Source organism: Petaurus breviceps, unplaced genomic scaffold, assembly GCF_028583685.1.
Source record: "Petaurus breviceps papuanus isolate PSGF00001 unplaced genomic scaffold, PetGlider_PUasm1.0 171, whole genome shotgun sequence".
Classification (NCBI taxonomy): domain Eukaryota; kingdom Metazoa; phylum Chordata; class Mammalia; order Diprotodontia; family Petauridae; genus Petaurus; species Petaurus breviceps.
Genome location: NW_027185754.1, coordinates 1430336 through 1457471, shown reverse-complemented (window position 1 = coordinate 1457471; position 27136 = coordinate 1430336). Strand labels below are relative to the sequence as shown.

Here is a 27136-nt window from a genome sequence, read left to right as displayed (position 1 = left end):
CCAGAACCAGAAAGTCAAGTCCCAGAACCAGAAAGTCAAGTCCCAGAGCCAGAAAGCTAAAGGCATTACAGTAGCCACAAAGTTGATAGACATGGTTAATGCAGTGAACACCCAAAGGGGATACCCAAGCCTTCACAATAGAACAGACTCCCTCAAGCAGGGATCCTCCTCTCTGACTCACGGTAGCTTCTCTGCCTGGCTCCTGGAAGGTCTCAGCAGAAGTTCCCAGAAGAAAGGTCTCAGCAGAAGTTCCCAGAAGAAAGCTCTCAGCAGAAGTTCTCAGAAGAAAGGACTCAGCAGAAGTTCCCAGAAGAAAGGTCTCAGCAGAAGCTCCAGCCTCCACATGCTCACTGAGAGAAAATTCTGACTGTCCTGCTGGTGCTCTTTCTTATATATAGTGTAGCTCCTCCCCTTTTTGTCCCTTCTCCTTACATCAGCAACTTCTTCCCCAGGTGTTAATTACTTCCGTGTTAATTAAATAGCTTAAACTAGGTGTTAACTTGAAACAAGGTGCCAAGCACCTGCTTACTTAACACTACAAAGGGGGGTGGGAGATCTTCAGATTCCATTAACATTGCAATCATCTACTTTTTGTCTTCTGTAATTACTTATCTAACAGATATGGGAACAAGGGGAATCTAAAAATAGTCTATCTGCATAAGCACAAACCCATTCTTACTATTGGAGATAATTTCATGGCATATGTAGATATTTCTAATGATGGATTAGTAGTATAATCATCATATGTGTGGGAGAATGTATTAAAATACTACCATAGCCCTTCAGAACTTCTCAACTTGTTTTAACATTAAGTGATTCATGATAATTAAGAGCCTTATAGGATCATTCAGTTTTCTTTTATTGTTTCAACTCCTTATGACCCTATTTGGGGTTTTCTTGGCAAAGATACTGGAATGGTTGGCCATTTCCTTCTCCACCTCATTTTGCAGAAGAGGAAACTGAGGTAGAGAGGGTTAAGGGACTTGCCCAGGATCACACAGCTAGTAAGGGTTTGAGGCCAGATTTGAAGTCAGGAAGATGAGTCTTCCTGACTCCAGGTACAACACTGTATCCTAGCTGCTCATTATTCAGTCTAGCTCCTTATATTCCAGATAAGAACCCTATAGCATAGGATCCTATAGCAATTTTCATAATGTCAACTTTCGAGTTAATGCCAAAGCCATGGCTAGAACTCAAGTTTGCTGACTCCCAGATTCTTTCTTCTCTACCATATTGTATTTCTGATCACCAATTCCTTTTTATATACTTGCCATAAAACTCTTGTGTAACAAGCCCAAAGATAATCTATTTCTTTGAGCCTTACAGTTGAAAAGAAGATAAAAGACTTGTAAATACAGACAAAAACACCTTTTTATGGTTCTTTAGTTCTCAAGTCTAAGTCACTTAAACCCTCTACATGAACCATTTAGTTTGAGAGACATAATTGCTTGATTCCCACTTTGTTATGGTTTATACTTGTGTGTAATGACCATTACTTTGTTCATTTGTTTCAGTTGTTTTGGACTCTTCATTACGGTACCATTTGGGGTTTTTATTGTAAAAGTATTGGAGTGGTTTGCCATTTCCTTTTCCAGATCATTTTTCAGATGTGGAACTGTGGCAAACAGGGTTAAGTGACTTGCTCAGAGCCACACAGCTATTAAGTGTCTGAGACTGGATTAGAACTCACAAAAATGAGTCTTCCTAACTTAAGGCCTGGCACCACTGTGCCACCTAGTTGGCCAGCGGCTATTATGGGTTTATGGGATTTCTAGCCTCCTGAAAAAAAACAAAACAAAACAAAAAACCCTAGTTTTATTTTTACAAGAACTGGCATCACCTCTAGGAAGGAGCTCTGCAATTGATTATAATATCGAAGTTCAATATTAGGGTTTAATATGTTGATGATAACTATTACAGCAAATATGATATTTTTCCCATATGAGATATAAAATTATTTGGCTGTTTTTATGCTAACATTCACAATGTTTCTGTAGCTTTAGAAAGTTCAGATAAAGAAATCAGATACAGAAGAAACGTGATAATTCACTTTTTCATTCCTTCAAGGCAAAGTCAAGATTTGTTATATAATGCACAATATGTTTTCTGCTGTTTTATTCCAAGTTTTATTAATTTAATATTGAAATTTTTATCCATAACTTTAGGGAACGAGATAGCATCTAGTGGATTTCTTGATTACCAGGTTTTGCTCTGCTAAGTGGCATTTTATTTGTTGGAGCTCTATATTCCTAGATAAATTGTAAGCTCTTTGATGACAGGGACTATATCTTATTTATTTTTTGTGCATTTACTCTGTGTATACTCCTCAGCTGTACTGGGTATGACACTCAGAAAAACAGTGTTAACTTACTAAGCAGTTGATATATGGATTTAATTTTGCTTCCTTCATGTTATCTCTCTCCACAGTAACTGATTCATCTCCATCATTTTTCTCCTTTCAAAGTACTAGTACAAAAGACTGGTTTTTTTTTATCTTTTATGAGATAAAAATTCTTTATAACTTTTTATATGAATTAAAGTAATTATATTTCAGTTCAACATTTTAAAAGGATTATATGTAAACTGTATGTTTTATATTCATACTTAAATCTATCTAATGAATTTATGACTATTTTATTTTTTCCCTCAATTATTTCTCTATCTTTTCTTGTTTAGATTAGATTGGGAAGGTATTCGTAAACATTTGGATGAATATGCTGCTATTGCAACAGCCACAAAAGGAGGAAGAATTGGAATTGAAGAGTTTGCAGAGTATTTAAAACTGCCCGTTTCAGATGTACTGAGACAGCTTTTTGCACTCTTTGACAGGGTATGTTAAATTTTTTTTTTAAATATTAATGATTTTAATTTTTTCAATTGCATTATTGATATTTTTGTTTGTTACAACGCTGTCAGCAATTTCTCCAAAGTCCCCACCCTTAAACTCACTTATATCAAAGAAAATAAGTTTAGCCCAGCCACTGTGACTGGCAGGATGGACAACAATGAAAATTGAGAAGAGGGGTATTTCACCATCAGTTTTCTGGATCCAATATTAGACATTTATATATAATCTGAATTTTATTATCTTTTAAGATTGTTTTCATGGTAAAGATCTTTTCTTTCTGAATTGTAGAAACAAAGTGGTACTGAAACTGTTTAGGTTAATATTATAGATCATAAGACTGGGAAAACTTTAAAATTTTTAATATTAAATTTTACAAAATTGCAGTGCATTTCTCTGGTTAGATTTTTTTTTTGTTTAAAGCACTGAAGTATAGTCATGGTGATCTTAAATCATTCATAAAAGAAATTTAGAAAAAGAAATATTCCTTTTAGTATAAAGTGATGATATGGAATTGAGAAAAAATTTTTTCATAATATTGGCAAGAACAGTTACATCTATCAAAACTATGATATATTAATATTGATTAATATAGGTATCACTTTTATGTGTGTAACTAGGTGTCCCTTTATTCTGAAGGCTCAGGGAATGCTGAAAATTCCTTTCATGAAAAAGTGTGAGGACAAGGCAATTTCCATTTTTAGGTCTCCTTTTATAACAGACATATTACAAATATAATTAGTGTTAGTTAGGTTTGATGATTTAAACTCATGAAATAAAGGGAAAGAGAAGCTATGGGTAGTTATTTTTGTATTGATTGCAAAATTGCATTGTGAAGAGGCTTCCTTTAAAAAAAAGTCTCCCTTGAAGATTTTGATTTCTTTATTAGGGGCAGAGAAATGCTTTGTAAAATTTAGCTTTGTAACAGAAACCAGAAAATGATCATAGTAATTTAAAGAATTTCATTTTTTGTGGATTTTTAATATGCAGTTATATGTTAATGTATTTAGAATTGCTGTATGATGACATAAATGAAATAATTGTGCTTATTGTTTGAAGGACTGCTAGGCAACTTTTCTCTCAAATGGAATGTTGGAACTGATCCTTTAGGATCACAGATTTAAAAATGAAAAGAACCCTAAAGGCTATTTAATCCAATCCTCTCATTTTATAGATCAGAGGAAGAAACTAAGACTCAAAAAGATTAAGTGACTTGCCGGAGAACATGCAGGTTGTTAGTGAAAGAGTCAGGATTTGAACTTAGATCTTTTGATTTCAAATTCACCATTCTTTCCACACTTCCCAGCATTATGCCATGCTTTACTGTGAAACAAAGTAAAATAATGGAGAATAGTGTAATTTCTTGTCATCTTTCAATTAATTAATATGATTATAAATTAATACTTAATATTAAGGGCAATGAAAGACTAATACAATAATATAGAGCAGTTGAATGTGGAATCATTCAATTTCTTATCTTTTGATTAAGATTATTTTAATATAGATATGGTACAATAAAGGAAAACAAAATATATGTAAGCAAAAACAAAGGCAGAGGTAGGTTAGAGAAATATAAATGCTTTTGCATTTGTGTTTTAACCTTCTTTCACATTATTAGGGTCCAGGATTTATATAATATTTTCTGTAGCATAGCTCAAGAAACCTACCTCACTTTTGTAAACCAAAGCCTGTTGAGAGGAAGGAATATTTTAGAGCAAAAATAGTTAGAACAGAAAACAGGTAGGATTTTTAGAAGGGACCAAAATAGAAGTTTGCACATGGTCTAAAAGACATTTGACAAAAAGAATAGTAATAAAAATTGAAAAAAATATAGCATTCATTGTGTCCTTCAGGCAATGCTCCTGGCTATCAATTACATGCCATACTCGTCCTTTCTTTCTGGTGACTGATAGATGTTCATTATTTCCATTGATGCCATGACACATGTAATAATGAGTTCAAATAATCTTTTTTTTAAGGTACTTGTTAATGAGGTATTAACTGAGTATTTTGAAGACTGAAGTCCTTTTGTTCATATGTTAGGTGCTGCTTGAGCTATGACAATACAAAGTTCTGGTCAGTCGGGTTGCCTCCCTCTGATCTAGAGAAAGACAGCTAGCTGCCTTTAGGGATGAGAAGGTTGGTGAGTCATCATGACCAATTTAGCCATTCACCTTTCTGCATGGACTGCTTCAATCTACTAATGTGTATTTTTTAGCCATGGATTTTCTTGATTCAAGTGTGTACAGTAAGATTTAGCCAGAGATTGCCTTGAATCAGAGCTGAAGCAGTTTACTCTTGAGCTAAGCTGTCATGGCAAGCAGTGGAAACATTTTCTGAAGGGGCATGAGTGCTTGTTTTTAATAGACCTGCATGTTTGTACATGTGAAATTTGATTTGTTTTGAAAGGCTGTATAGCTCAATTAAGAGTCATTGACACACCCTGTACACAAACTTTGAATTGGTTCACTTAATCAGTTATGGAATAATTTTGGAAAAGTTTGATGGGATAAAGACAGGAAGGGTTTAATAACTGCACTATTTTTTTAGAGTAACATATGCCAGGTTAGATTGGTACTTGAAGGTAGGTGAGAAGAGGGAAATCAGGGGGAAGAATTATTTTCTTGACTACTGTAATTCTAAGGCTCCATTTCTAAATAGGTACAAACCATTCCTAAGAGCTTTTTTCTTCACTTTCTTAATTTTTAATCTTGATTTTCATTGCCCCTCTATTTCACACACATCTAGAAGAGCACACAAATAGGTAAGTTATGATTGGGTATTAACTTGGAATAGACAGGATCACTTCTATGCCTTTTCCTTCACCTCAAATCCATGTTACCTACATGTATTCCTTCAAATAATATATATGTATATATAATATCATATATAATTATCATAATATGATCCTAGAGTATCATTATGTGTGTCTATTGAATTTACCTGTGAAGACCTGTGTGAATTCATCTAACTGTGCTAATATTTGGCTCCCCCATTAGAATGTAAACTGCCTAAGAGGAGGGACTGTTTTGTTTGTTTGTTTTTACTGTCTTTGTACTCCCAATGCTTAGTACAGTGCTTGTCACTTAGTAAGTACTGAATAAATGCTTTTTTGACTGAATAAATGTGCACAGAGTCCTCAAGGTACCTAAAAGGTGAATTTTGTGCAACTCATGTAATTATACAAAAAAGAATTTGCAATCAAAATGTTATGCAAACTGGCATATAACTATATGTAGTTTAGGATATGCCTTATGGGTAAATCAAAAAGTATCACCTTGAACTTTATTCTAATTCCTGTACGATATATGCTTTATCATCCTGTTTTTTCTTGTATTATTTCATTCAACCTCCAAAGAATGAGTCATAGTGCTCATTGGAATATGGGAGGGTAATTTTCTAGATTTTTAGAGAGTAGAAAAAAAATTAACGGTTGATATATTTAATGCCTTTATGTAGATAACAGACAAAAGAATCTAGGAATGTTTTAATAGGTACTTACTATTTTTGTAATGAAAAATATTATTAAATTACTGATTTTTCCCCAATTCTGATTTTCTCACAGCTATTAGAGTCCTTTTTAACATTATTGCTTTTTCAGATTTAAGTAGCAACTAGGAAAATTTCAAACAAAATTTTGCATGTACTTTAAGCAGTCTTGGAGATCTAGTTTTTCATGTAGATCTTACATTACCTTTTCACATAATTTGGTATGAATGTGACTCCTCCTTAGTTCTTTCTATCTTCACAATTCATGTTTTTAGTTAGCATGTTAAAGTATGAGGGCCAATAATGACAGACTTCCTTACTTGCTCTTTCCTGTTAGAAGTATAGGTAATAGGAAATGAACTGTGAAATCTTTCTTATTGTAGGTTACCCATTTGTCTGAAATCTATATTGTAACAGCTAATGATTTATGCAGAAGTAATTAATCCTGATTCCAGTCCCACTTAGTTTCTGTAGTTAAGAATTGATTTGTTACATACAATCTCTGCTATATGTGGCATAATTGATATTGTCCTTAGAAGAGAAAAGCTATGATTTGCTGTGTACCACAAATGAACCTTACTTGTAATTGTTCCAGAGCTATGTAACTATGTAATCATGCCTCTTACATCATGTATTTATGAAATTAATTTTTTGCAACCACATGTAAGACTTTACATTTATTCCTTATCAGATTTCATTTTACCAGACTCAGGCCACTGCTCTAATCTGTCAAGATCTTTTTTTGGATCCTGACTCTGTCATACAGTATATTAGCTCTCTCTCTCTCTCTAAGTTTTTTGCTGTCTAAGAATTTGATGAGCATGACATCCTTGATTTTATCCAAGTCATTGATAAAAATATCAAACAGCACAGTCACATGGCATCCTTGAAGCATGCCGCTGGAGACTAACTGCCACATTTGCATTGAACTATTGAAGAACTCCTCTTTTATTGCAGCCATTCAACCAGCCAAACCAGCTCTGAAACCATCTAATTGTATTATCACCTAGATCATATATCTCCATTTTCTCCACAAGAGTAGTGTGAGATACTTTTATCAAAGTTTTCCTAATATCTAGGTAAACTATGACCACAGCATTCTGTTTGTCTACTAGTTTAGTGATTCTCTCTGCTGTGCCCTCTCCCCATGTCCCACAATAAATAAAAGGAAGTTTAGTGTGGTATGATTTATTCTTACTAAAACCTATTTATGATCAATAGATCCCTCTTCAAATGTTCAGATATTTCTTCAATGATCTGTCTTAGAATTTTTCCAGGATTCCAAGTCAAATTAATTGACTTATAGTCTGTGAAGACTCAGTTATATTCTCTTTTAAAAAAAATATTGAGATGTTAGTAGCCCTTCTTTTTTCCATGATCTTTCAAATATCTGAAAATGGCTTAGCAATTAAATCTGCCAGTTCTTTCAGCAATCAGTTGTTTCAGCATAAAGAGGATAATACCTTGAAGGTATCTTGTAGTCAAGCAAAGTTTTTTTGTTTAAATAATAGTATATTTGTAGTAAGAAGAGAAGGATATGATAAAGATGGAAATATTATTCTATGTTGTACTGCTAGTACTTTATGTTTTAAAATAAATGTCTTTCCCATTGGGGTTAATTTATATATACCAGCTATACCAGTCATGCTAACCTTGGTTTTTAAGGATCTCTTGTCAATGAGTAATAGAGGACTTTCCCAGTCTTATTTCACAAGCAGCTCTTGATGAGTTCATCAGAAGAAAAAAAAAGAGCTGTGCCTGAGGTGATTTCTACCTTTTATTGCTCAACATTTGAATTTTTAAATTACAAGAATTAGGTTGCTTTATGTGTAATTTATTTCATACCTTTTTAAAAGTGATTGTGGAGAGCTGTGGGGTACCAAGGAGGGGCTGGTGGGGTTCTGTGGTTATTTCTCTTTGGACCTTTGAGGTACCTGGCCCCACATACCATCAGACCCTTCCTGCTTCTGTCCCTCTGTGAGTTCTGCAGCTCAACAGGTCTGGCAGCAGCTGCATAGGTGGTATTCATGGTGTATTTGCCATAACTTTTCTGAGAAGGTCATTTGCCTAGACCTTGTGTGTCTGGCAGCCTGTCAGGGCCATGACTACCTTTCCTTGAGTGAGACCAAAGGAGGACACTCATGGTGACCTGGCATTTTATGAAAGTCTCTGCATCTTTCTGTTCTTCCTAGCCTTTCCCTAGGAGCAGGCAGTAGGGGAAAGGCTAGGTCCTCATGGTCTAGGTATGGAAAAAATTTCTGAGGGAAAATCCATACCCTCCTCCCATTTCTTCCCACCCCTTTCAACCCAATAATATAATGAGCTCCATCATTTCAAAAGGATTGTAGAGATTCCTTGACACTTTGAACAAAATTGGCCACCTCTATTTTTCAGACATGGACATTCTGTGACACTGTGGCAATTCAGCCAGACTACCTACAATGGGGAAAAAAGAGACTTCATTCAAACTCCTAATTAAATAGTGTGGAAAAAGATATGGGCACTATTGTATTGAGAAAAAAAAAATTACCTAGCTGGCCTTGCTAAAACTTTTACCATTCCTGCCCATATCTAGCAATAAATGAATGAATCAATAAAACCTGCTTCAGTTTTCAGTTTTTTTAAAGTGAATGTTGGAGAAGATTCTGGAAAGATGGTGAAGTATATCAAATAACTTTTGGTTCTCCAAATTTCCTCCACAGAAAAAGATAGAACATTACATCTGAGGGAATGTAGAGCAGCAGAAATAAAGAAAAGTCAGGGTAAAGCAGTTATTCTCCTAAGATAAACTAAGATCTCAGGAAAGACCTGAACTATAGGGGCAGAGGTCCAGGCTGAGCAAAGTGCAAACACCTCCAAGCCTACTCTTCTGAATCAACAAACAATAAGCCATGGGTCCAGCTGGTGTTGGGAGGCAGCCTCAATCTTAGAAATTTTCATCTTAAGGACTGTGGGTGGGTCTGATGACTGAGTAGAAGATTGGAGGACTTTTCACTTTGAGGCTGTGCTGATCAGACAGGTCCTGGACTGGGCTGCTGCATTGGGGGAGAAGGATCTGTACTCTTCTGGTGAATGCAGTAATAGAGGAGTGAAGACCCTGCTGACTGTGAGCACTTTCAGGAGAGCAGAGCCCTTGGTTTCAGTTTCACACCAAGTTGTAGTTTGAAGGCACTGAAAGGGACTTCAAAGAGTAAGATCATTTGTGGGACAGAATGACCAAGGGCTCTAGCCATGATTTAGGATTAGAGAGGAGAGCCCAAGGTTGAGCACCAGGACAGTCCTCAGAATATAACAGTACAAGGACCTGTGGTTTGAAACATCATTTCCCATACCTCAGAACTATAACTTGATTATACTAATAGCTGTTAAAAAGAAAATAAAAGAAAAAAAATCAGTATGCTAAGGAGAAAGAACTCAACCATAGATAGCTAGTATGGGGATAGAGAAGATCTGGGTTCATATTTAGAAGAAGATAATGGAGTTTAAAAAGCCATTTCTTTTTCAATGGGAAATATTAAATGATCCCAAGTATAAAAAGAGTTCTTGAAAGAACTTAAAAAGGACTTTAAAAATCAATCAAGGGAGATCATGGAAAAATTAGAAAAAATAAGAACACTCCAAGAAAATCAAGAAAATTATGAAAAGAAAGTCAACCTATTTGAAATAGAGAATGAAAAACTTAAGGAAGAAAATAATTCTTTGAAAACAAGAATTGAGCAAAAGGAAGCTAATGATGTTCTAAGACACCAAGAAATAACACAACAAAATTTTAAAAAGAATGAAAAAAATAGAAGAGAATGTGAAATTTCATCAGAAAAACAATTGATCTGGAGAACATATTGATTTGAAATAATATATGAATAGTTGGACTACTTGAAAACTATGCTAAGAAAAAGAATCTTGATATAATATTATAAGAACTCATCAAGGAAAATTGCCCTGAAGCTCTAGAACAAGAAGGCAAAGCAGAAATAGAAAATATTCACCAATCACCACCTAAAAGAGATCCCAGGAGGAAAACTTGCAGGAATATAATAGCCAAGTTTCAAAACTCCAAGATTAAGGAAAAATGTTGGAAGCAACGAGGAAAAAAAAAACATATTGTGGAGCTACAATAAGGATTACACAAGACCTAGCAGCTACCAAATTGAAGGACCATAGGTCTTAAAATATTATATTTCATAGAGCAAAAAAGTTGGGGTTACAAACCAAGGGTACCTTACCCAGCAAAGTTAAGTATAATTCTGAATGAAAAAAAAATAAAGGTTATTTAATGACCTAAAAGACTTTCAGGTATTTGTGATAAAAACAGCAGAACTTAAGGGAAAATTTGACATATAATATTGTAATGGGAATGTAAATTTTTAAGATCTTCCCTGCCCCTAGGCTAAAGTGCACCTGGAGCCTGGTGGGAGGCTTGTTTTTCAGTAGATACATCTTGATTGGCCAGTGAGTCAATAAGGTTGTTACATTCTCTGATCCAGGAGAAGGCTATATAAGCCCTGATGTGTAGTTTTGTTTTGGGGCTCACTTTGAGAAGTGTTCTGTGATTTGATCATATGAGACTCTGGGAAGCTGTTGATTGTTGAGAGCCCCCCCCCCCCCGGCTTTGAAAAACCCCCATGTTGCTTTGGTATGGATGTAACGGTTGGACAGTTTTGGAAACCTGTCTACTTGATCTGTTTCTCTGTCTTGATAATTCTGTCTGTATATTCTGAAGTTTGGGGTGCTGACCTTTTTCCCCTGAACTAGGTAAATGATACATATTTGACTGATTAAAGTAAGCTTGTTAACCCATTTTGAGTTGCTTTCCTTTAACAAAGCAGATCTAAGAACCTGTGTTGGCAGACACCCTGGGGATGCTAAGGTGCTTGCCACTACAAATATACAGGAGAAATGTGAGGTAAACATTAAGGACCAATTATAAGGGATTCAATAAGGTAAAATTGTTTACTTCTTTTATGTGAAAATATGATAATTTTATGACTGTCATTTTTATTTGGGTAGTTTGAAAGAAAGTCTTGGGCTGAGCTGAGTATGATGGGAGTAATTCTAAAAAAAAACGCAGGAAGAGATAAAAAGTAGTAATTACCTAATACAGATGAGATACTAGCAATATAAACTTGTAGGGGGGAGGGCAGGGAGTACTGAAATCTTAATCTCATCAAGAATGGGTTAAAGAGGGAGCTCTCTCTCTCTATATATATATATATCTAGAAGGGTATAAAAGTTTTTGAAGTTTAGAAAGAAATAAGAGGGAAAGAGGATAGAATGAGAGGAAATTATAAAGGAGGGACTCTTAGAGGGGTGGGGAGGTTAAGTAATAGGAGGACAAGGTAGCAGTTAGAAACAAAGCAGAAAAGTACAGAGGGATAGGAATAGAATGAGAAGAATAATGAGGAAAAATAGGAGGAAGGAAATTATATGAGTAATTATAGCTTAGAATGTGAATGGGATGAATTTACCCATAAAATGGAAACATTAAAAATTTGAATTCAACAATATATTGCTTTCAGAAAATGCTATGAAAATGAGAGATAAATATAAAGATAAAATAAAGATTAGGAGTAGAATTTATGTTAAAAAAACCCACAGTGGTAGTAATCATGATCTCAAAGTTAAACCTAAGATGATTTAATCAAAAGAGAAAAATAGGGAAACTACACTGTATCAGCAATATTATTTAATTTTGCTTTAGGCCATTTAAAATAACCATACAGTATAAAATATCTGAGATTATACCCACCAAAACTGACACAGAAACTATATGAATATAAATATAAAACATGTTTTATACAAATAAAGTCAGATCTAAATAATATAATTAAAAATGACAATTTTAAATAACTAATCTATTTCTGTAGTGCCATCCAAACTAAAAAATTATCTTACTGAGTTAGAAAAAAAATTAACGAAGTTCATTTGGAAGAACAAAATGTCAGGAACTTCTAAGAAACCAGGGTGGGGGAAAGACATAAAGGAAGCAGATTTAGTAGTGTCAGACCTTAACCTATATTATAAGGCAAGAACATTGTTAAAGTATAAAATGAATAATTTTGATTGTTTTAAATTAAAAATTTCTTGTATAAATAAAAGTTATGAAGACAGGAATAAAAGGAATGCAGAAAATTGGGGGGAAAACATTCATAGATCGTCTCTTAGATAGAATGTGATTGGGTTGAAAAATCCTGTGGTATAGGAAATGATGAGCTGGTTGATTTAAAAAAAATGGAAAGACTTGAATTTATGAAGGAAGAAGCTATCCATCTTTAGAGAAACAGATGATAAGTGGAAATAAACATAGTATGATCATATGTATATGTATACACATATGTTTGTATGTATGTAAGTGTGTATATACATCTATATCTAGTTATCTAAGATATCTATATCTATACACGTGCACATATATATGCCTGTACATACATAGATATATACATATACATAGATACACATGTACATATATTTGTGCTTGCTTAATTGTATCCTTCTTGAGTGGGGAGAGAAGAAAAAGTAAAATGTGCATTGCCAAGAACAAAAGAAAATCTACAGGGAAGCAAAGAAAAGCTGGACAGCTTTGAAAACAATGTGTAGTATTTATTATATAGGTTTTCTTGAAATGGAAATTTATTGTTTTATATTGAATCCTCTCATGTTCTGCTTTGTACATGGCAATTAAAAAATTTCCTATTTGGTATTTAAGTTTAAAATAAACTTAAAGGCATTAAAAAAAAGGGAATGTGGTACTGTACTGGAAATTAATAGGATTGTAACTCTTAATAGAAGAAGAGGTTCCCAAACTTATTTGGCCTACCTCCCCTTTTTAAAAAAAAATTGCTCAGAACCCCCTGGAAATTTGCTTTCTTTAACCCTTTAATGGTTTTTTAAAATTTATGTCATTTCAAAAAAATTTTTTTTTTGAAAAATGACACATCTCAGATTTTAATAATTTATTTTAAATTTGTGGGGTTTTTTTGCACTGAAATTTTGGTGATGCAATATTGCATCTTGTAATTGTACAGTATCATATTATAAAGAAGTCATTGCACACACATATTCCTGCCCACACATGCTGGACTTCTCTACAATGGCAAAATGTTCACCTGCTAACACTTTCTTGTTAAGACCTGTCAGTGGATTTGACCACTGATAGGTTATAACTTGCATTTTGTGTATTTATTTGGAAAATGATGTAATCGTTACAGCAGATGAAACATCTATGAATGGTTTTTCAAAATTTTCTTAGCTTCTCTTCTTTCCTTATGCTTCCATTGCCCCCTTATTTTTATTCAATGTTCCCCATATACACCTAAGACTACTACCACCTCCCCCACCATTGTTCCAGTTACCCTGAAGGGTGGTATTGCCCACTTTGGGAACATATGACCAGAAGGAATAATCAAGCTCTCTTTTTAGAGAATTATAGCAGTGTAGGTCTCCATTTTAGGTTTCATGCAAAAAAGTTAGAGTAAAAAACACAACCAAAAAATGTTGAAGGTGATCATTAGGATCTTGAGAATAGGCAAATGATGGTGGTTTTTATTAGTCTAGAGATGAAAAAAAAACATCAAAATGATTTAATTACCACCTTCAGTTCTCTAAAAGGTTTATAAGAAAATGATGATTATGGAGGCCAAATGAGGAGAAATTAACCTAACTGCAGTAAAAAAATACTTTCGATATAGAAAAATAAGGAAAGACTAGGACTTAGCAATGAAGACATTATCTACCCTCAGAGAAACAGAGGAAAAATAAGTATGATCTTACATAGATGCATATGAATTTATGTCTATATATGAGTATAATTATAGATATCTAAGTATATGTATGTGCATGTAAGTGTATTATGTATGTGTGTATGTATGCATATCTTTGTGTCTGTTAGTCTCTCTATATCTATCTATATATCTAGTTCCATGCTCAAATGTAGCCTTTTGGGGGGCAGAGGAGAAAAGGGGAAAAAAAGGAAAAAGTGCACAGCAGAGAACAAAAGAAAACTTACAAGGAGGCAAAGAAAAAGATGGACAGCACTGAACATATGTAGTGTTTATTATATAGGCTTTCTTGAAGTGGAAATTTATTGCTGTATATTTTCAATCCTTCCATGTTCTGCTATGCACATGGCAATGCTTCTTTTTCTTTTCATATAGTGTATTTAAGTTTCAAATTAATTATTTTTTTAAAGGGAAAGACAGCTAGGTGGCATAGTGGATAGAGTACCATCCCTGGAGTCAGGAGGATCTGAGTTCCAATCTGGCCTCAGATACTTAACACTTACTAGCTGTGTGATCCTAGGCAAGTCTCTTAACCCCAATGCATTGCAAAAAAAAAAAAAAGAGAGAGAATCCTTTAGATAGATAAATGTAAGTACACATCCTGAAAGGCACTAAGAATTGAACTTATCAGGCGAACACTTCCAATATCCCTTCCTAGAAATATTTAAAAATAGGACTATGAATTATGTGAAGTACTATAAATCTGACAGGTCAGGATCTTGTGGTCCTTTAAAAAATGATGGTCATTTTTTTTTCTGGTGTCTAAGAAAGACATTTTAATCTTAATGTCCCAAAGTATAACTTTGTATAAAAGAGAAATAAAACCAAATATTCAATGAAACAGTAGTACTGGGTGTGAGGTATATAGATAAGGAATTAACCAGATGCACTAAATCCAGTGGTTGTCTCTGAGACATCATTTTATTCTTTAAATTCATTTTTTGCTGCCTAGGAAGACCATCTCAAGGTAGGGACAATATGAGATTACTCTAAAAATGAGACAGTATGGATTAATAATGATATATTATTGTAGGAAACAGAGCTCAGGAGAGTTAGATTACTTTGGATTATAAACTTTTCATTCTGTTTTCTTAATCTTGGTATCATTATACTGTAGAAGCCTAGAGACCCAACACCAAAATTACACTTGGGAATGTAGGTGTTTGGGGTTAGAGCATCACTTGGATGTCTCTCTTTTCAAATAGTTTAATTCTTTTGTTTGGAATATAGATCAATTTGAATTCTTCTCAAGTTCAGGAGTCTTTCCTAAAGCATAACAGACACGTTTCCATGATGGCAGACATAGGCAGATTGTCTTGCTGCCCAGGTTCTCCCCTTTTACTTTGAAAAGTTTAAAATTTTTTAGGTAGGCCCAGGCTTCTGAATAGAAGCCCAACTGACCCTCTTTCAGTCATGAAAAAAGGAGATAAATTTAGGTGACTTTTCTAATCTCTAGGATTTTAGAATTCTTTAGTTCAGTATAATAATTTTTTTGGAAAAAATGATCCCCTATTTTCTGAGCTAATTCATTGTTTCACATTTCTCCCCAGCAGAAGTATTCGAGTTAGGGTGCTATAGGGAAAATTACACAACATATAAAAGTACATTTTTTACTTCCCAGTTGCATATTACTCTTGTTAGTGTAATGAAAAATTGATGTGGTTTTCATGATTTCACCAAAGTGGTGGAAAAGTTTGTTATTCGACTTCTTCTAAAGTGGGGGAGGTGCCAGGATTTCATGGAATTCAGGCAGCTTAAGCCTCAGGGCCGGATGAGACATACATGGGTGTGGTTCGGTCTAAGCAAGAACAGATGAACTAGTTTTTCTACTTGTGCTGCTCAAACTCCATTACAGCTTTTGTCTCCTCAGAAGTTTCTGCGACTTTCTTCTTACTTTGCCAGAATGTTTCTTGCAAAGGCATTTCTGGAAGGGGCAGATAAAGGAGGTCTTGGAGAAGCGCTTGGAGGCCTCTTTGGTGGAGGAGGACAAAGAGGAGGAGGAAATATTGGAGGTATTGTTGGGGGAATCGTAAACTTCATCAGTGAGGCTGCAGCAGCTAAGTATACACCGGAACCACCACCCCCTTACCAGCATTTCGCAAATGTTGAAGCCAGTGAAAGTGATGAAGTTAGACAGTTTCGTAAAATCTTTTATCAGCTGGCTGGAGATGACATGGAGGTGAGTGCCACTGACCTGATGAACATTCTTAACAAGATTATTTCCAAGCACAAAGAACTGAATTCAGAAGGCTTTAGCCTTGACACTTGCCGGAGCATTGTGGCCGTCATGGATAGTGATGCCACAGGGAAACTTGGATTTGAGGAATTTAAGTACTTGTGGAACAACATCAAGAAATGGCAATGTGTTTACAAGCAGTATAACACTGACCATTCCACTTCTCTTGGGAGAATGCAGCTGAAACAAGCTATTCAGGCAGCAGGCTTCCAGCTAAATGAGCAACTTTACCAAATGATTATCCTTAGATATGCTGAAGACGACGGAAGCATGGATTTTAATAACTTCATTAGCTGCCTGGTACGTCTAGATGCCATGTTTCGTGCCTTCAAGTCACTAGATGGAGATCGAGATGGACAAGTTCAAGTAAATATTCAAGAATGGCTGGAACTGACTATGTATTCCTGAAATAAATGCTGAGAAGACACAGTCCTGCCTTGAGAATAGGACTGCTCTAAGCCTAGGTGTGTCTGTTGGAGATGGGGTATTACAGCTGCTGTTTGTCCACTCTGCAGTTTCTGAAATCTTGCTCAGGTCTTTATTGCTTCATTAAAGCAGATTTTAATGCAAAATATATTGAATAGTTGTATATTATCTGTGTAATAAATGTTTTACTTCTTTGAAGTTGTATGTATGTAATTTTTGTAGATAATAGATCAAATACAAAAATCTTGAAGGGAATAGACTTTTAAAAATCTGTAATAATTTCTTGTTCTCAACTGGGAATTATTTGATAAATGAATTCTTAGCAGTGGAAAATATTTACTGAAAGTAAAATTTTTAAAAAATCCTGAAATGAATCAATAAAATAGCCAGTGTTCCTCTCCTTTCACCCTGTCCCCCTCCTTTAAGAATAAAAATAGAGTTCAAATTTTTTCCCCTTGATTTCATGTCTGGTGGTTGTACTATATTCTAAAATTTCTCTAAGAAGTGAAAACAGTATTCTAGTGAATCAGTGTTTAAAGTTTCAATTTAAGAGTCTCAGAAATATAAGGATAAGCCATCGTATGTGAAGGTGCTGTTTCATTTTAGTAGAGGTTTTCTTTGTTTACTGCTCTCAAATTCTTTACCTTTAGTCTCAAGCAGAGCAAATGTGAAAAGTGGAGTTGTTTCATTGTTCTGCTTATTTTTAAGGGATGAGGAAGAACAAGGGCTAAAAGGGTGTATCTTTGGTTCAGAATGTCCTTGGCTGACTTAATGAATAAAAAAAAAATAGCTCTTACAGGAACTTCATGCAAAATCAGGCTTGCCTAGTTGATGTTAGCCAGCTTCTGTCATGTCTTGCCTTGCCTTGCAGCAAGGAAAATTCTTTTGTTCTTCACAAACTGAAGGCAGAATTCTAAGTTGAATGGAATGTAAAGCAATGTTGGAAATAAATCTAGGGCTTTCATGTGAGCTCTCTTGTGATGAGGCCCTGTGTATCATAGTTGGGACTGAGCATAATCTGGAAGAGCATAGGGTTAGCCTGCTTCTCCATTTTCCAAGAGTAGGAAGGATGGAACAAAAAGAAATTGACACCACGGGATATATCAGGAGGGAAGTGATAAAGAAAAATCACCAGGGACACACCTTTCTTTCATGAAACAATATAACAGCAATAATAGTAATAATAATAACAATAATCAACATTTATTTTAGATTGCACTTACTGTATGCCAGGCACTATTCTAAGCACTTTACAATTATTATTTCATTTGTTACTTATAACAACTCTGTGTTTTCAATCATTTTTCAGTTGTTTCTGACCCTGTGACCCTACTTGGGGTTTTCTTGGCAAAGATACTGGAGTGGTTTGCCATTTCCTTCTCAAATTCTTTTTTACAGATGAGGAAACAGAGGCAAACAGAATTAAGTGACTTGCCCAGGGTCATACAGCTAAGTAAGCGTCTAAGGCTGGATTTGAACTCAGGTCTTCCTGATTCTAAGGCTGTTGCTCTAACAACTGTGCCTCCGAGTGGCCCAATAGCCCTGAGGGTTAGATCCTATTAGTATTCCTATTTTACAGGTGAGGAAACTGAGGCAAACAGGTTAAGTGACTCTCCCAGGGTAACAAAGTAGTATCTGAAGCCAAAGTTGAGGACTTCCTGCCTGCGGCCTTGGTGTTCTCTCCACTGCTCCACCTAGCTGCCCCTTTATTTATTTATTTCATCATAAGCTTTGTCTTTAACACTCCAAACTTCTTAGATTGTAGGACTGGAGGTGGAAGGAATGTTTGAGGTCGTCAAATCCAAGGTATTCATTTTACAGGTGAGAAAACAGAGGCATAGAGTAGTTAAGTACTTTGCAAACCCAATCCCAGACTAGAATAAGTCAGATGTTTTCTAAAACCACATTTTAGAATGCTGTTTAAGACTTTATTGCACATTTGTTGTACATTACTTTCCTTCATTTGTATTTTCTGGATAGACAGTGCTAGATTTGAATGGTGAGGTAGAAGAGAGTCTTTTCCCTCTTTGTTTCTCAATCAGAAAAAAAACAACAGTGTGGTGATAAAGTTACTACTAATAATATCATACCTACTATGTCATAGCCTTTAGTTATCGGAGATTACTTTTGAAATTGATGAGGTTGAAATTTAACATCTGTGCCTACCACCACTACCGTTATTAAATGGTATTAATTATGTACATGCTTAATAACATACAATTTCCCTTAGGAATCTTATAAATTAAACTTGATTTGGTGAGTCACCCTCATGAGACATAACTGTAAAATAATAAAATTGTTTGCACAAACTGCAGGAAAGTGACTCTCATTACTTTACAGTTGCACCTTATGTGTTAGCCTTGAGTAGAATGATCCCTCCCACATAATTGTATTTGAACCTTAATTCTGCTCCATACTGCTTCTTGAGTCTCTAGGCAAGACCTTTTAAGCCTCAGTTTCCTCATTTAGAAAGAGAGGAAGGGGTGGCCAGGTAGCACAGCGAGTAAGAGCACCGGCTCCAGTGTCAGGATGACCTGGGGATCGAATCTGGACTCAGACACTTAGCACCCACCCAGAAACACCTGGACGTGTTACCTTGAGCAAGTTACTTAACCCCAATTGCTTAAAAAAAAAAAGAAAGGAGACCATGTGGTACAGTGGGAAGAATACTTACACTAAAGTCAAGGGACCTGGCTTCAAACCTCACCTCTAATACCATTACTACTTAAGCTCTTATTTAGTTTTAATACTTTGAGGGTCCAAGATCTTACTGGTGTGTATTCTTTCACTGATAGCTTGACAGACAGCTACACTTAGGGGTCAGATCACAGAACCATCAAAGGAGACCAAGAAGGAGTGGTTGGATAGGTAGGGGAACTGGGAAAGGATATTTTTACCAAAGCCACCAAAGAAAAATGTGTTCAGGCAGGAAGGATTGACGATTGAAAAGTCAGGATGGTTCAGGACTGGAAAAAGGCCATCATTAACTGAACAACTGAGAGCTCTTTTGTGACCTTCAACATGCCAATTTCAGTTGACTGGAAGGTTGTCAGCCAGATTGCAAGAGGTAAGGAGTAAGTAGGAGGTAAAGTGGAGGCAGTAAGTGTTAACTACTCTTTTTAGAAGTTTAGTATTGAATAGAAAAGGTGAATATAGAATTATGTCTTCAGAGAGTGGCAGGGTCAAGAGAAAGTATTAGGGATGGGAAGAACTATGCATTTGTGGGTGATGATACGGTGTTGAGTGCATATTCTTCTTTAGGCTCTTTGGAATAATAATACATAAAACAATGAAACAGAATACAACTGATCAATATAGTGGTCTATGAACCCTAAATTGCTACTAGTTCCCATTTTTGTTTATGTGTACCTCAAGTGTACCAGATGTTCATAGTAAAGACTGAGGACTCTGCAATATCCAAAAGAACCTTTTGAATTATCAAAGAAAGATTAAATTTTGTATTTAGGTAGTAGTAAGTAGGGGCAAGAAGGTGGCACAGTAGATAGAGCACCAGACCCGGAGTCAGAAAAACCTAAGTTCAAATCTGATCTTAGACACTAACTAGCTGTGCGACACCAGGCAAGTCACTTACCCCTGTTTACCTCAGTTTCCTCATCTGTAAAATGAGCTGGAGAAAGAAATAGCCAACCATTCCAGTATCTTCGCAGAGAAAATCCCAAGTGGGGTCACAAAAAGTTAGATGCTGAACAACAGCAATAAGTATTAAGTATATCTCCTAAAGTTTTGAAATTTAGTATTATAATATTACATGTAGTAGTTGTAATAAAAATGCCTTTATATAGCATGTTATAGTTTACAACTTTCTTCTTCAAAACAACACTGTGGGTTAAAGAGTTCAAATATTATTGTGTTTTGCAGATGAGGAAATTGAGGCTTAGAGTTTGTGTTACTGCATAAGTTCATGTAGTTATTAATGTGCAGTCTAGGGCTTGAATCCTGGTCTCCTGACTCTATATCCAGTGTTTCTATTATACCTTTAGTGCCAATGCCTTAATGTTCTCTTTTTAATCTTATTGTTCACCAAATCAAGACACCTTGTTCTCTTATCCTGGATAATTGAGAGTTTATTGTACCATAGCTATAATAATATACTGAATGTCTTCCAACTCCCTACCCCCCCCCCCCAATTTTAAGGTGTTGGTTGCTGAGAGATATGAATATCTGTCTTCTTTATACCTGCAATGCCAGCAGTGTGTACAGTGTTTTATATGAGAAACAATATGGTATAGTGGATAGCATTTAAGTTGGAGTCAGGAGGCCCTGAGTTCAAATCTCACCTCAGAAACTTAATAGTTGGGTGACCTTGGACAAGTCACTCCACATCTCTTTTCCTTTCATTTGCAAGTGAGAATGTGATTTGAATTCTGTGGTTTTTAAGGTTCTTTCCAGCTCTAAATCTCTGATGCTATGATTTCTAAAACAAAGATGACTCTCCTGTTGAAAATTCATAAATCCCATAAGATGACGTCTGGGCTCTGCCTAGCTATGTGACCATGTGTGCATTACTTTTCTTTTCTGAGCTTCGGTTTCTTCTCTGTTTAAATGAGGGAGTCGGATTAAATATAATTTCTCCATACATAAAGCTCTCAAGTCCCTGATCCCGAATTTGAAATTCTATAAATAAATAAACCTGGGCAATCCTTTAATAACATCTTCCATGCTTGGGGCAATATTTCATTTGCTTTAGATACTGGAGTTTAGATACTACATCCTAGTCTACCTTTCTATGGCATTGTTTTGTTTATTAGATTAATTTCTGGCCAAGTGTTATATACATATAACATTTTTAGGAAAAAAATTGAGAAGTCTGAGCATAAATCCTAGGTTTATGACATATACTTTCTATGTTTCCCTACTTGAAGAGTAGGAAATAATGATGACTGACCTGTTATTTTCAAGATGTTGTGAGTTTATATGATTAAGGTAATGTACTTTGAACATCTGAGAATACAGGTAAAATGTAAACAAAAAGTGACTTTTCGAGCTGTCATATGTTCTCTTTTAAAGCCGAGTTGTAATTAATATAATATCAATGGTAATGGGTCCACTGTTGAGGAGAACTTCAAGGCATCACAGTGATGTTTAGCTAAGAATGTGGGTTGCAAATGAAACTGATTCATGTTGTGAGCAAAATATTCATAGCAAGTTTAGTCAAGCCTTTCACCTCTAACCACAGTCGGTCAGTTGCATCAGGAAACTGGTGATGAGTCCGGACTAGAGGAGTCTTGAAGAGTTCAGTTTTAGTCCTATTTCTTCCATAGACTCACTAGTTTTGTTGTTGTTCCTTCATTCTCAAAGAGGACCATGACATCAGGGAGATGATGTCATGACATGCAAGTGGATTGGATTTAAGTGAGGGAAGGTTGTGCACAGTCACCAGCCTCACTTTCTTCTTTGGAGCTAGCTGGGTCCAGTGGCAAGATATAGATGAGCGTGACTGGAGATGGCTCAAGACTCAGTGGGGGCCCTTGGTCTTTTTAAGCTAAGGTCTTTCCCAGGTCTTAGTTTTATTGAGGCAATGCCCATTCAGTGATTAAGGCTAGGTAAGAAATGAGGCAGTGAATGGCCTCTTTTACCTAGTCAAAAAAAGATCCATCTAGGAAGGGGTTTCTGAACAAAACAGAAAAAGTTGCTATTTATTCACCCTGAGTCAATCAGGGTCCAAATAATGAGAAAGTGGGGCTTGACCTGAGGCCTATTTTTGGCCAATCAATGAGAGCCAGAATGATTTGGGTTTAAGGCATGGTCCCCAATAAAGAAATCTAGCCCATAAACCCCAAGATATTTTGTGAAGTTTCTTAGATAAAAATTTACATTGCTTTTGACAGAGTACCTGTGTGTAAGGATATAATATCCTATGTGGACAAAGGGAAGGGGAGGGAAAGAAGAAAGGAAGAATGAGCTGTGTTGTCCAACTGGCCAGTTCTATTTGGATCCCCAGGGGCAGCTCCTATTACTACTCACAGAGGTTAGCGTTTGTCCTTTACAGAGGTTGTTGTTTGTCTTCTGTTCTCAAAGAGGACCATGACACCAGGGAGGCAATGCCATGACATGTAAATGAATTAGATTTAAGTGGGCAGGGGCTGTGGAAAGTCACCAGCCTCACTTTTTCCTCCAGAATCATCTGGGTCTAGATCAGGATGAATGGAGATTGCCTGGGATGCTGTGATATCTTAGGGTGTATGGATCAGATTTCTTTCTTAAGGATCATGCCTTAAACCCAAATCACTCTGGCTCTTATTGATTGGCCAATAGAAGGTCCCAGTTCAAGCCCCACTTGGTCCTTGTTTGGGTTCTGATTGGCTCAGAGTGAATGTAAATAGCAATTGTTTCTATTTTGACCAGAAACTCTGAGTGTCTTCCTCTCCCAGATTTTTGGCTAGGTAAAAGAGGTCAGTTTTTGCCTCATTTCTTACCTGAATGGGTGTGGCCTCAGATTCACTATATGACTTTGGGGAAATAACTACCTCTCTCTTCTTTAATTTCTCTAGTGGAAATTAAGGATAAAAAATACTTCCCTTTTCTTTTTTGCCTTTATAGGGGTGTTTCAAAGACAAGAGAGGTAATGATACAAGTTCTTAGGTTGTTAAAATGGAAGGTTCTGTGCAGGGGTGGGAACCCGTGGCCTCGAGGGTCACATGTGGCCTTCTAGGTTCTTGGGTGTGGCCTTTTGACTGAGTCTGAGTTTCACAGAACAAATCCTTTTATTAAGGACATTTGTCTGTGAGGTGTGGATTTAGTCAAAGGGCAGTACTTGAGGACATAGAGGGCCACATATAGCCTCATTCCCCACCCCTGGTTCTATGTTAGGCTAATTTGAGAGAGTAGAAGTATTATTTATGATAGAAGTAAAATTGTAGTCATAACTGTAGACCTGCATTTCACTGATGACAAGTGTTCTGTTATAGTTTATCAAAATGTTACTAGCTTTGCTGGTGCTAGTTGATGATTGATCTAGGAATTCATCTGAGAGTTTGCTGCCAAGATGATTCTCATAGAACTTGGAATTTATAACTCATAGTATTTGTCTCAAAGGTGTTCAGGCACTGTATTACAGTCTTTTTTTCCTTTTCATTCTTCCTCCTCATCATCATTATCCCTTCCCTAACATCTACAACTCCAGTGAACGTTGAATGCTCATGCCAAGGTAAATAGAAAATATAACTAAGTTTCTTGGCCTTTCAGAGAACTGGAGTATTTCAGAGTTGAAAGGGATGTCAAATGCTTTCTAACCCAACCCATACATGTCCAAGAATCCCCATCTACCCCAGCTCATTTAGTAGTCATTTAAGTAGTCATTTAACCTTAGCTTAAGAGACTTCCAGGGAGAAAGAATGCATTATCTCTTCAGGCAGTATGTTCCATTTTTGGATGGTTCTAATTGTTAGGAAGCTTCCCTTTATATTGAGCCAAAATCTGCTTCTCTTCAACTTCTATCCATTGCTTCTTCTTCTACAGATGGATGGGTTGTTAGCCTGTAGTTGCACCACAATGCAAACTTTTCTTTCACATAACCACAGTGCATGAAGTTGTTGCTGAGCTGCTCTGTAACTGAATCATAGTGTCGCCCAACATTTTCTTGTTAACAGTGATTTGACTGTTGGACCTCATAATTGAATTCTCCTCACCCCTTCACAGAATCATGATGGCAGCATAGACTTCAGGGAATATGTGATTGGTCTGGCCGTCCTGTGTAATCCTGCCAATACAGAAGAACTCATCCAGGTGGCATTTAAGGTATTGTCATCCCCATTGAGAGAATCTTGTTCAGCTTCACAAATGAGTGTTGACTCTAAATGTATTATTTGAAAATCCATGAATCTCTTAGAGGAATTTATAGATCCACTCTGACATGTACACAGAAATAATATGGTTAAATCAATTGGCACTGACAGTGAAGAAAATGCAGGTGTCAGTTTTGTCATAAAGAGCTTTGAAAGCAAATTTGTAACAATGTCACAGTTAAGGAGCAAGTGATTTAACAAATTAAGTTAGAAAATTATTTCCGTTTTTAGCTTTCTCATTTTGAAACCCTTAAATGTGATTTACAAATAAGCAATGTCTGTCATTAACTTGTTCAGTGCCAGACTTGCCTTGATTTCTTGATTCTACTTGGTTGTGATTATATTTGTATAACCTGCTGGCCTATGGTCAATGGAAGCTAGACTTTCAGGGGGTTTTCTATACTAGTATGAATATATTTACCCTAAGCTACCTCTCTGGTCCTATATGAAGAATATTTGTGAAGATGGTGGAATAGAAGCAGGACCTCCGTGGGCTCGGGCTTCCACCTTCCCCAATTCATGTAAAAGGGGACTCTAAACAAACTTTGGAGCTGCAGAACCCACAAAATTACAAAGAGAAGCTAACCTCCTGCTGAAGACAGCCCAGTGGGCTGGCAGCAAGCGGCCAGCGCAGCACTCTGGGAGCCAAGCCCAGCCACTTGTGAGCCGAGGTTTTAGCTCCAGGGTGGGCTTGACCAGTCACTGGCCAGAGGGACTACAGATCAGCAGCAGCTGTGGCTGTTTCCAGATTTATCAACACATAGATGCGAAGGACAAAGTGAGGGGTCAGTGCAGTGCGAACTTTGGAACCAGTAGTTGGGAGTGTACCAGCTTTTGCCCCCAAGGCAAGAAGCTGCTGAGACCAGCTAGGCTGGTGCCACATTGCACTTCAGCTCCTGGCCTGCAGAGTGTAGGGGGACCAAGTGACCAATCTGAGGGGTAATTGCTCTTGCTTTAACCTGCTTGGATCTGGATTGCGGTCTAGGGTGGAGGTCCTGGGGTGCATGACCAGCTTACCAGAGAGAGTGGAGGCCTCAGAGAGGGCACTCAACTAATACCTCTGGCAGCTGAGAAAACCCCAGAATTTTGTACAAAAGCTCCCCTGTCTGGTGGCAGAGTCCGACTGTGGCAAAAAGCCAAGGGTCAAGTGACTGAGGGGCGACATGACCAGACAAAGGAAGCAAAACAAACCAAAGACTCCAACATTAAACTCCTATTTTGGGGACAAAAAGAAGCAAAGCATGGAACAGGAAGAAGACAGTGAAATCAGAACTCCTGCACCAAAAGCTTCCAAGAAAAATATGTGCTGGTTAAAGGCCATAGAGGACCTTAAGAAGCAGATAAGAGAAGTGGAGGAAAAATTGGGAAGAGAAATGAGAATGATGAAAGAAAATTATGAAATGAGAGTCCACAGCCTGACTGAGGAAAATTACACCTTAAAAAACAGACTGACTCAATTGGCAAAAGAGGCTCAAAAAGGCAATTGGGAGAGGAATGCCTTGAAAGATGAATTTACCAGATGGAAAAAGAATCTCAAAAGCTCAATGAGGAGAATCATTCCCTCAGATTTAGATTGGAGCAAAGGGAAGCTAGTGACTTTAAGAGAAATCAAGATGCTGTTAAACAGGTCCAAACAAATGATAGATTAGAAGGCAATGTGAAATATCTCATGGGAAAAACCACTGACCTGGAAAATAGATCCAGGAGAGATAATTTAAAAATTATTGGACTACCTGAAAACCATGATCAGGGAAAGAACCTAGAAATCATCCTCCAAGAAATTCTCAAGGAAAATTGCCCTGATGTTTTAGAACCAGAGGGCAAAATAGAGGTTGAAAGAATCCACCGATTACCTCCTGAAAAAGATTCCAAAAAGAAAACTCCTAGAAATATTATAGACAGGTCCCAGAATTACCAGATCAAGGAGAGAATATTACAAGCAGCTAGGAAGAAACAATTTGAATATTGTGGAAACACATTCAGGATAACACTGGATCTGGCAGCTTCTACACTGAGGGATCAGAGGGCCTGGAATAGGATATTCCGGAGGGCAGAGGAGCTGGGATTAAAACCAAGAATCACCTACCCAGCAAAACTGAATATCATCACCTCTCTCAACCCAAATTCATGTTGGGTAAAATAAGGTAGTTAGACCAGCCCATCTCTAAAGGTCTTCTGCCATTCTATCATTCTTTGTCCTATGATTCTGTGTTTCTAAGTTCAATAGACTGTGTTCAGTAGTCAGAGACTTTAAGAAAGGAATTAAGATCTGGACTTTACCCTCAATCAACTTAATGTTGATAACTATAGTCATTCTCCAGTGTGTCCCTACTATAGACATTTTAAAAGTGCCCCAAAACCTAGAGAATATAGACTTGAGGGCACCCAGAGGGCAAAATATGCCTGAACTTTGGAAATGGCAGAGGAGTGGGAGGCCATGAAGTTGAGGTGTCACGTTCAGAAATTTTGATTTGGGGGCGAGGGGCATGGTATATGATTGAATATTTTTAAGGTAGCAGGAAGTATAGCAAAGACTCTGGACAAGTCATCAATCATCCCC

The 27136-nt window shown here is 36.5% G+C and overlaps 2 protein-coding genes and 1 pseudogene across 6 annotated transcripts in view; 2 read left to right on the top strand and 1 right to left on the bottom strand.

The window, feature by feature from the left end:
- Positions 1-388, bottom strand: part of LOC138157040 (ubiquitin carboxyl-terminal hydrolase isozyme L3 pseudogene) — a 10333-nt pseudogene extending 9945 nt beyond the window's left edge.
- LPCAT2 (lysophosphatidylcholine acyltransferase 2) overlaps positions 1-27136 on the top strand; it is an 89590-nt gene that overhangs the window by 53628 nt on the left and 8826 nt on the right. For 4 of the 5 annotated variants that reach the window (XM_069082460.1, XM_069082461.1, XM_069082458.1 and 1 more), the window contains exons 11-12: positions 2677-2830; positions 24431-24529. In XM_069082460.1, the coding sequence (XP_068938561.1) occupies positions 2677-2830; positions 24431-24529 (253 nt within the window). The remainder of the gene's footprint in view (positions 1-2676; positions 2831-24430; positions 24530-27136) is intronic. The other variant, XM_069082459.1, reaches the window with a different exon arrangement.
- On the top strand, positions 15901-17230 carry CAPNS2 (calpain small subunit 2). Its single transcript, XM_069082463.1, has one exon. The coding sequence runs from the start codon at positions 16013-16015 to the stop codon at positions 16751-16753; it is 741 nt and encodes a 246-aa protein (XP_068938564.1). The 5' UTR covers positions 15901-16012; the 3' UTR covers positions 16754-17230.

Bases quoted from the DNA above. Each gene is read 5' to 3' on its own strand.
- CAPNS2 (XM_069082463.1), top strand. From the start codon at position 16,013: ATGTTTCTTGCAAAGGCATTTCTGGAAGGGGCAGATAAAGGAGGTCTT.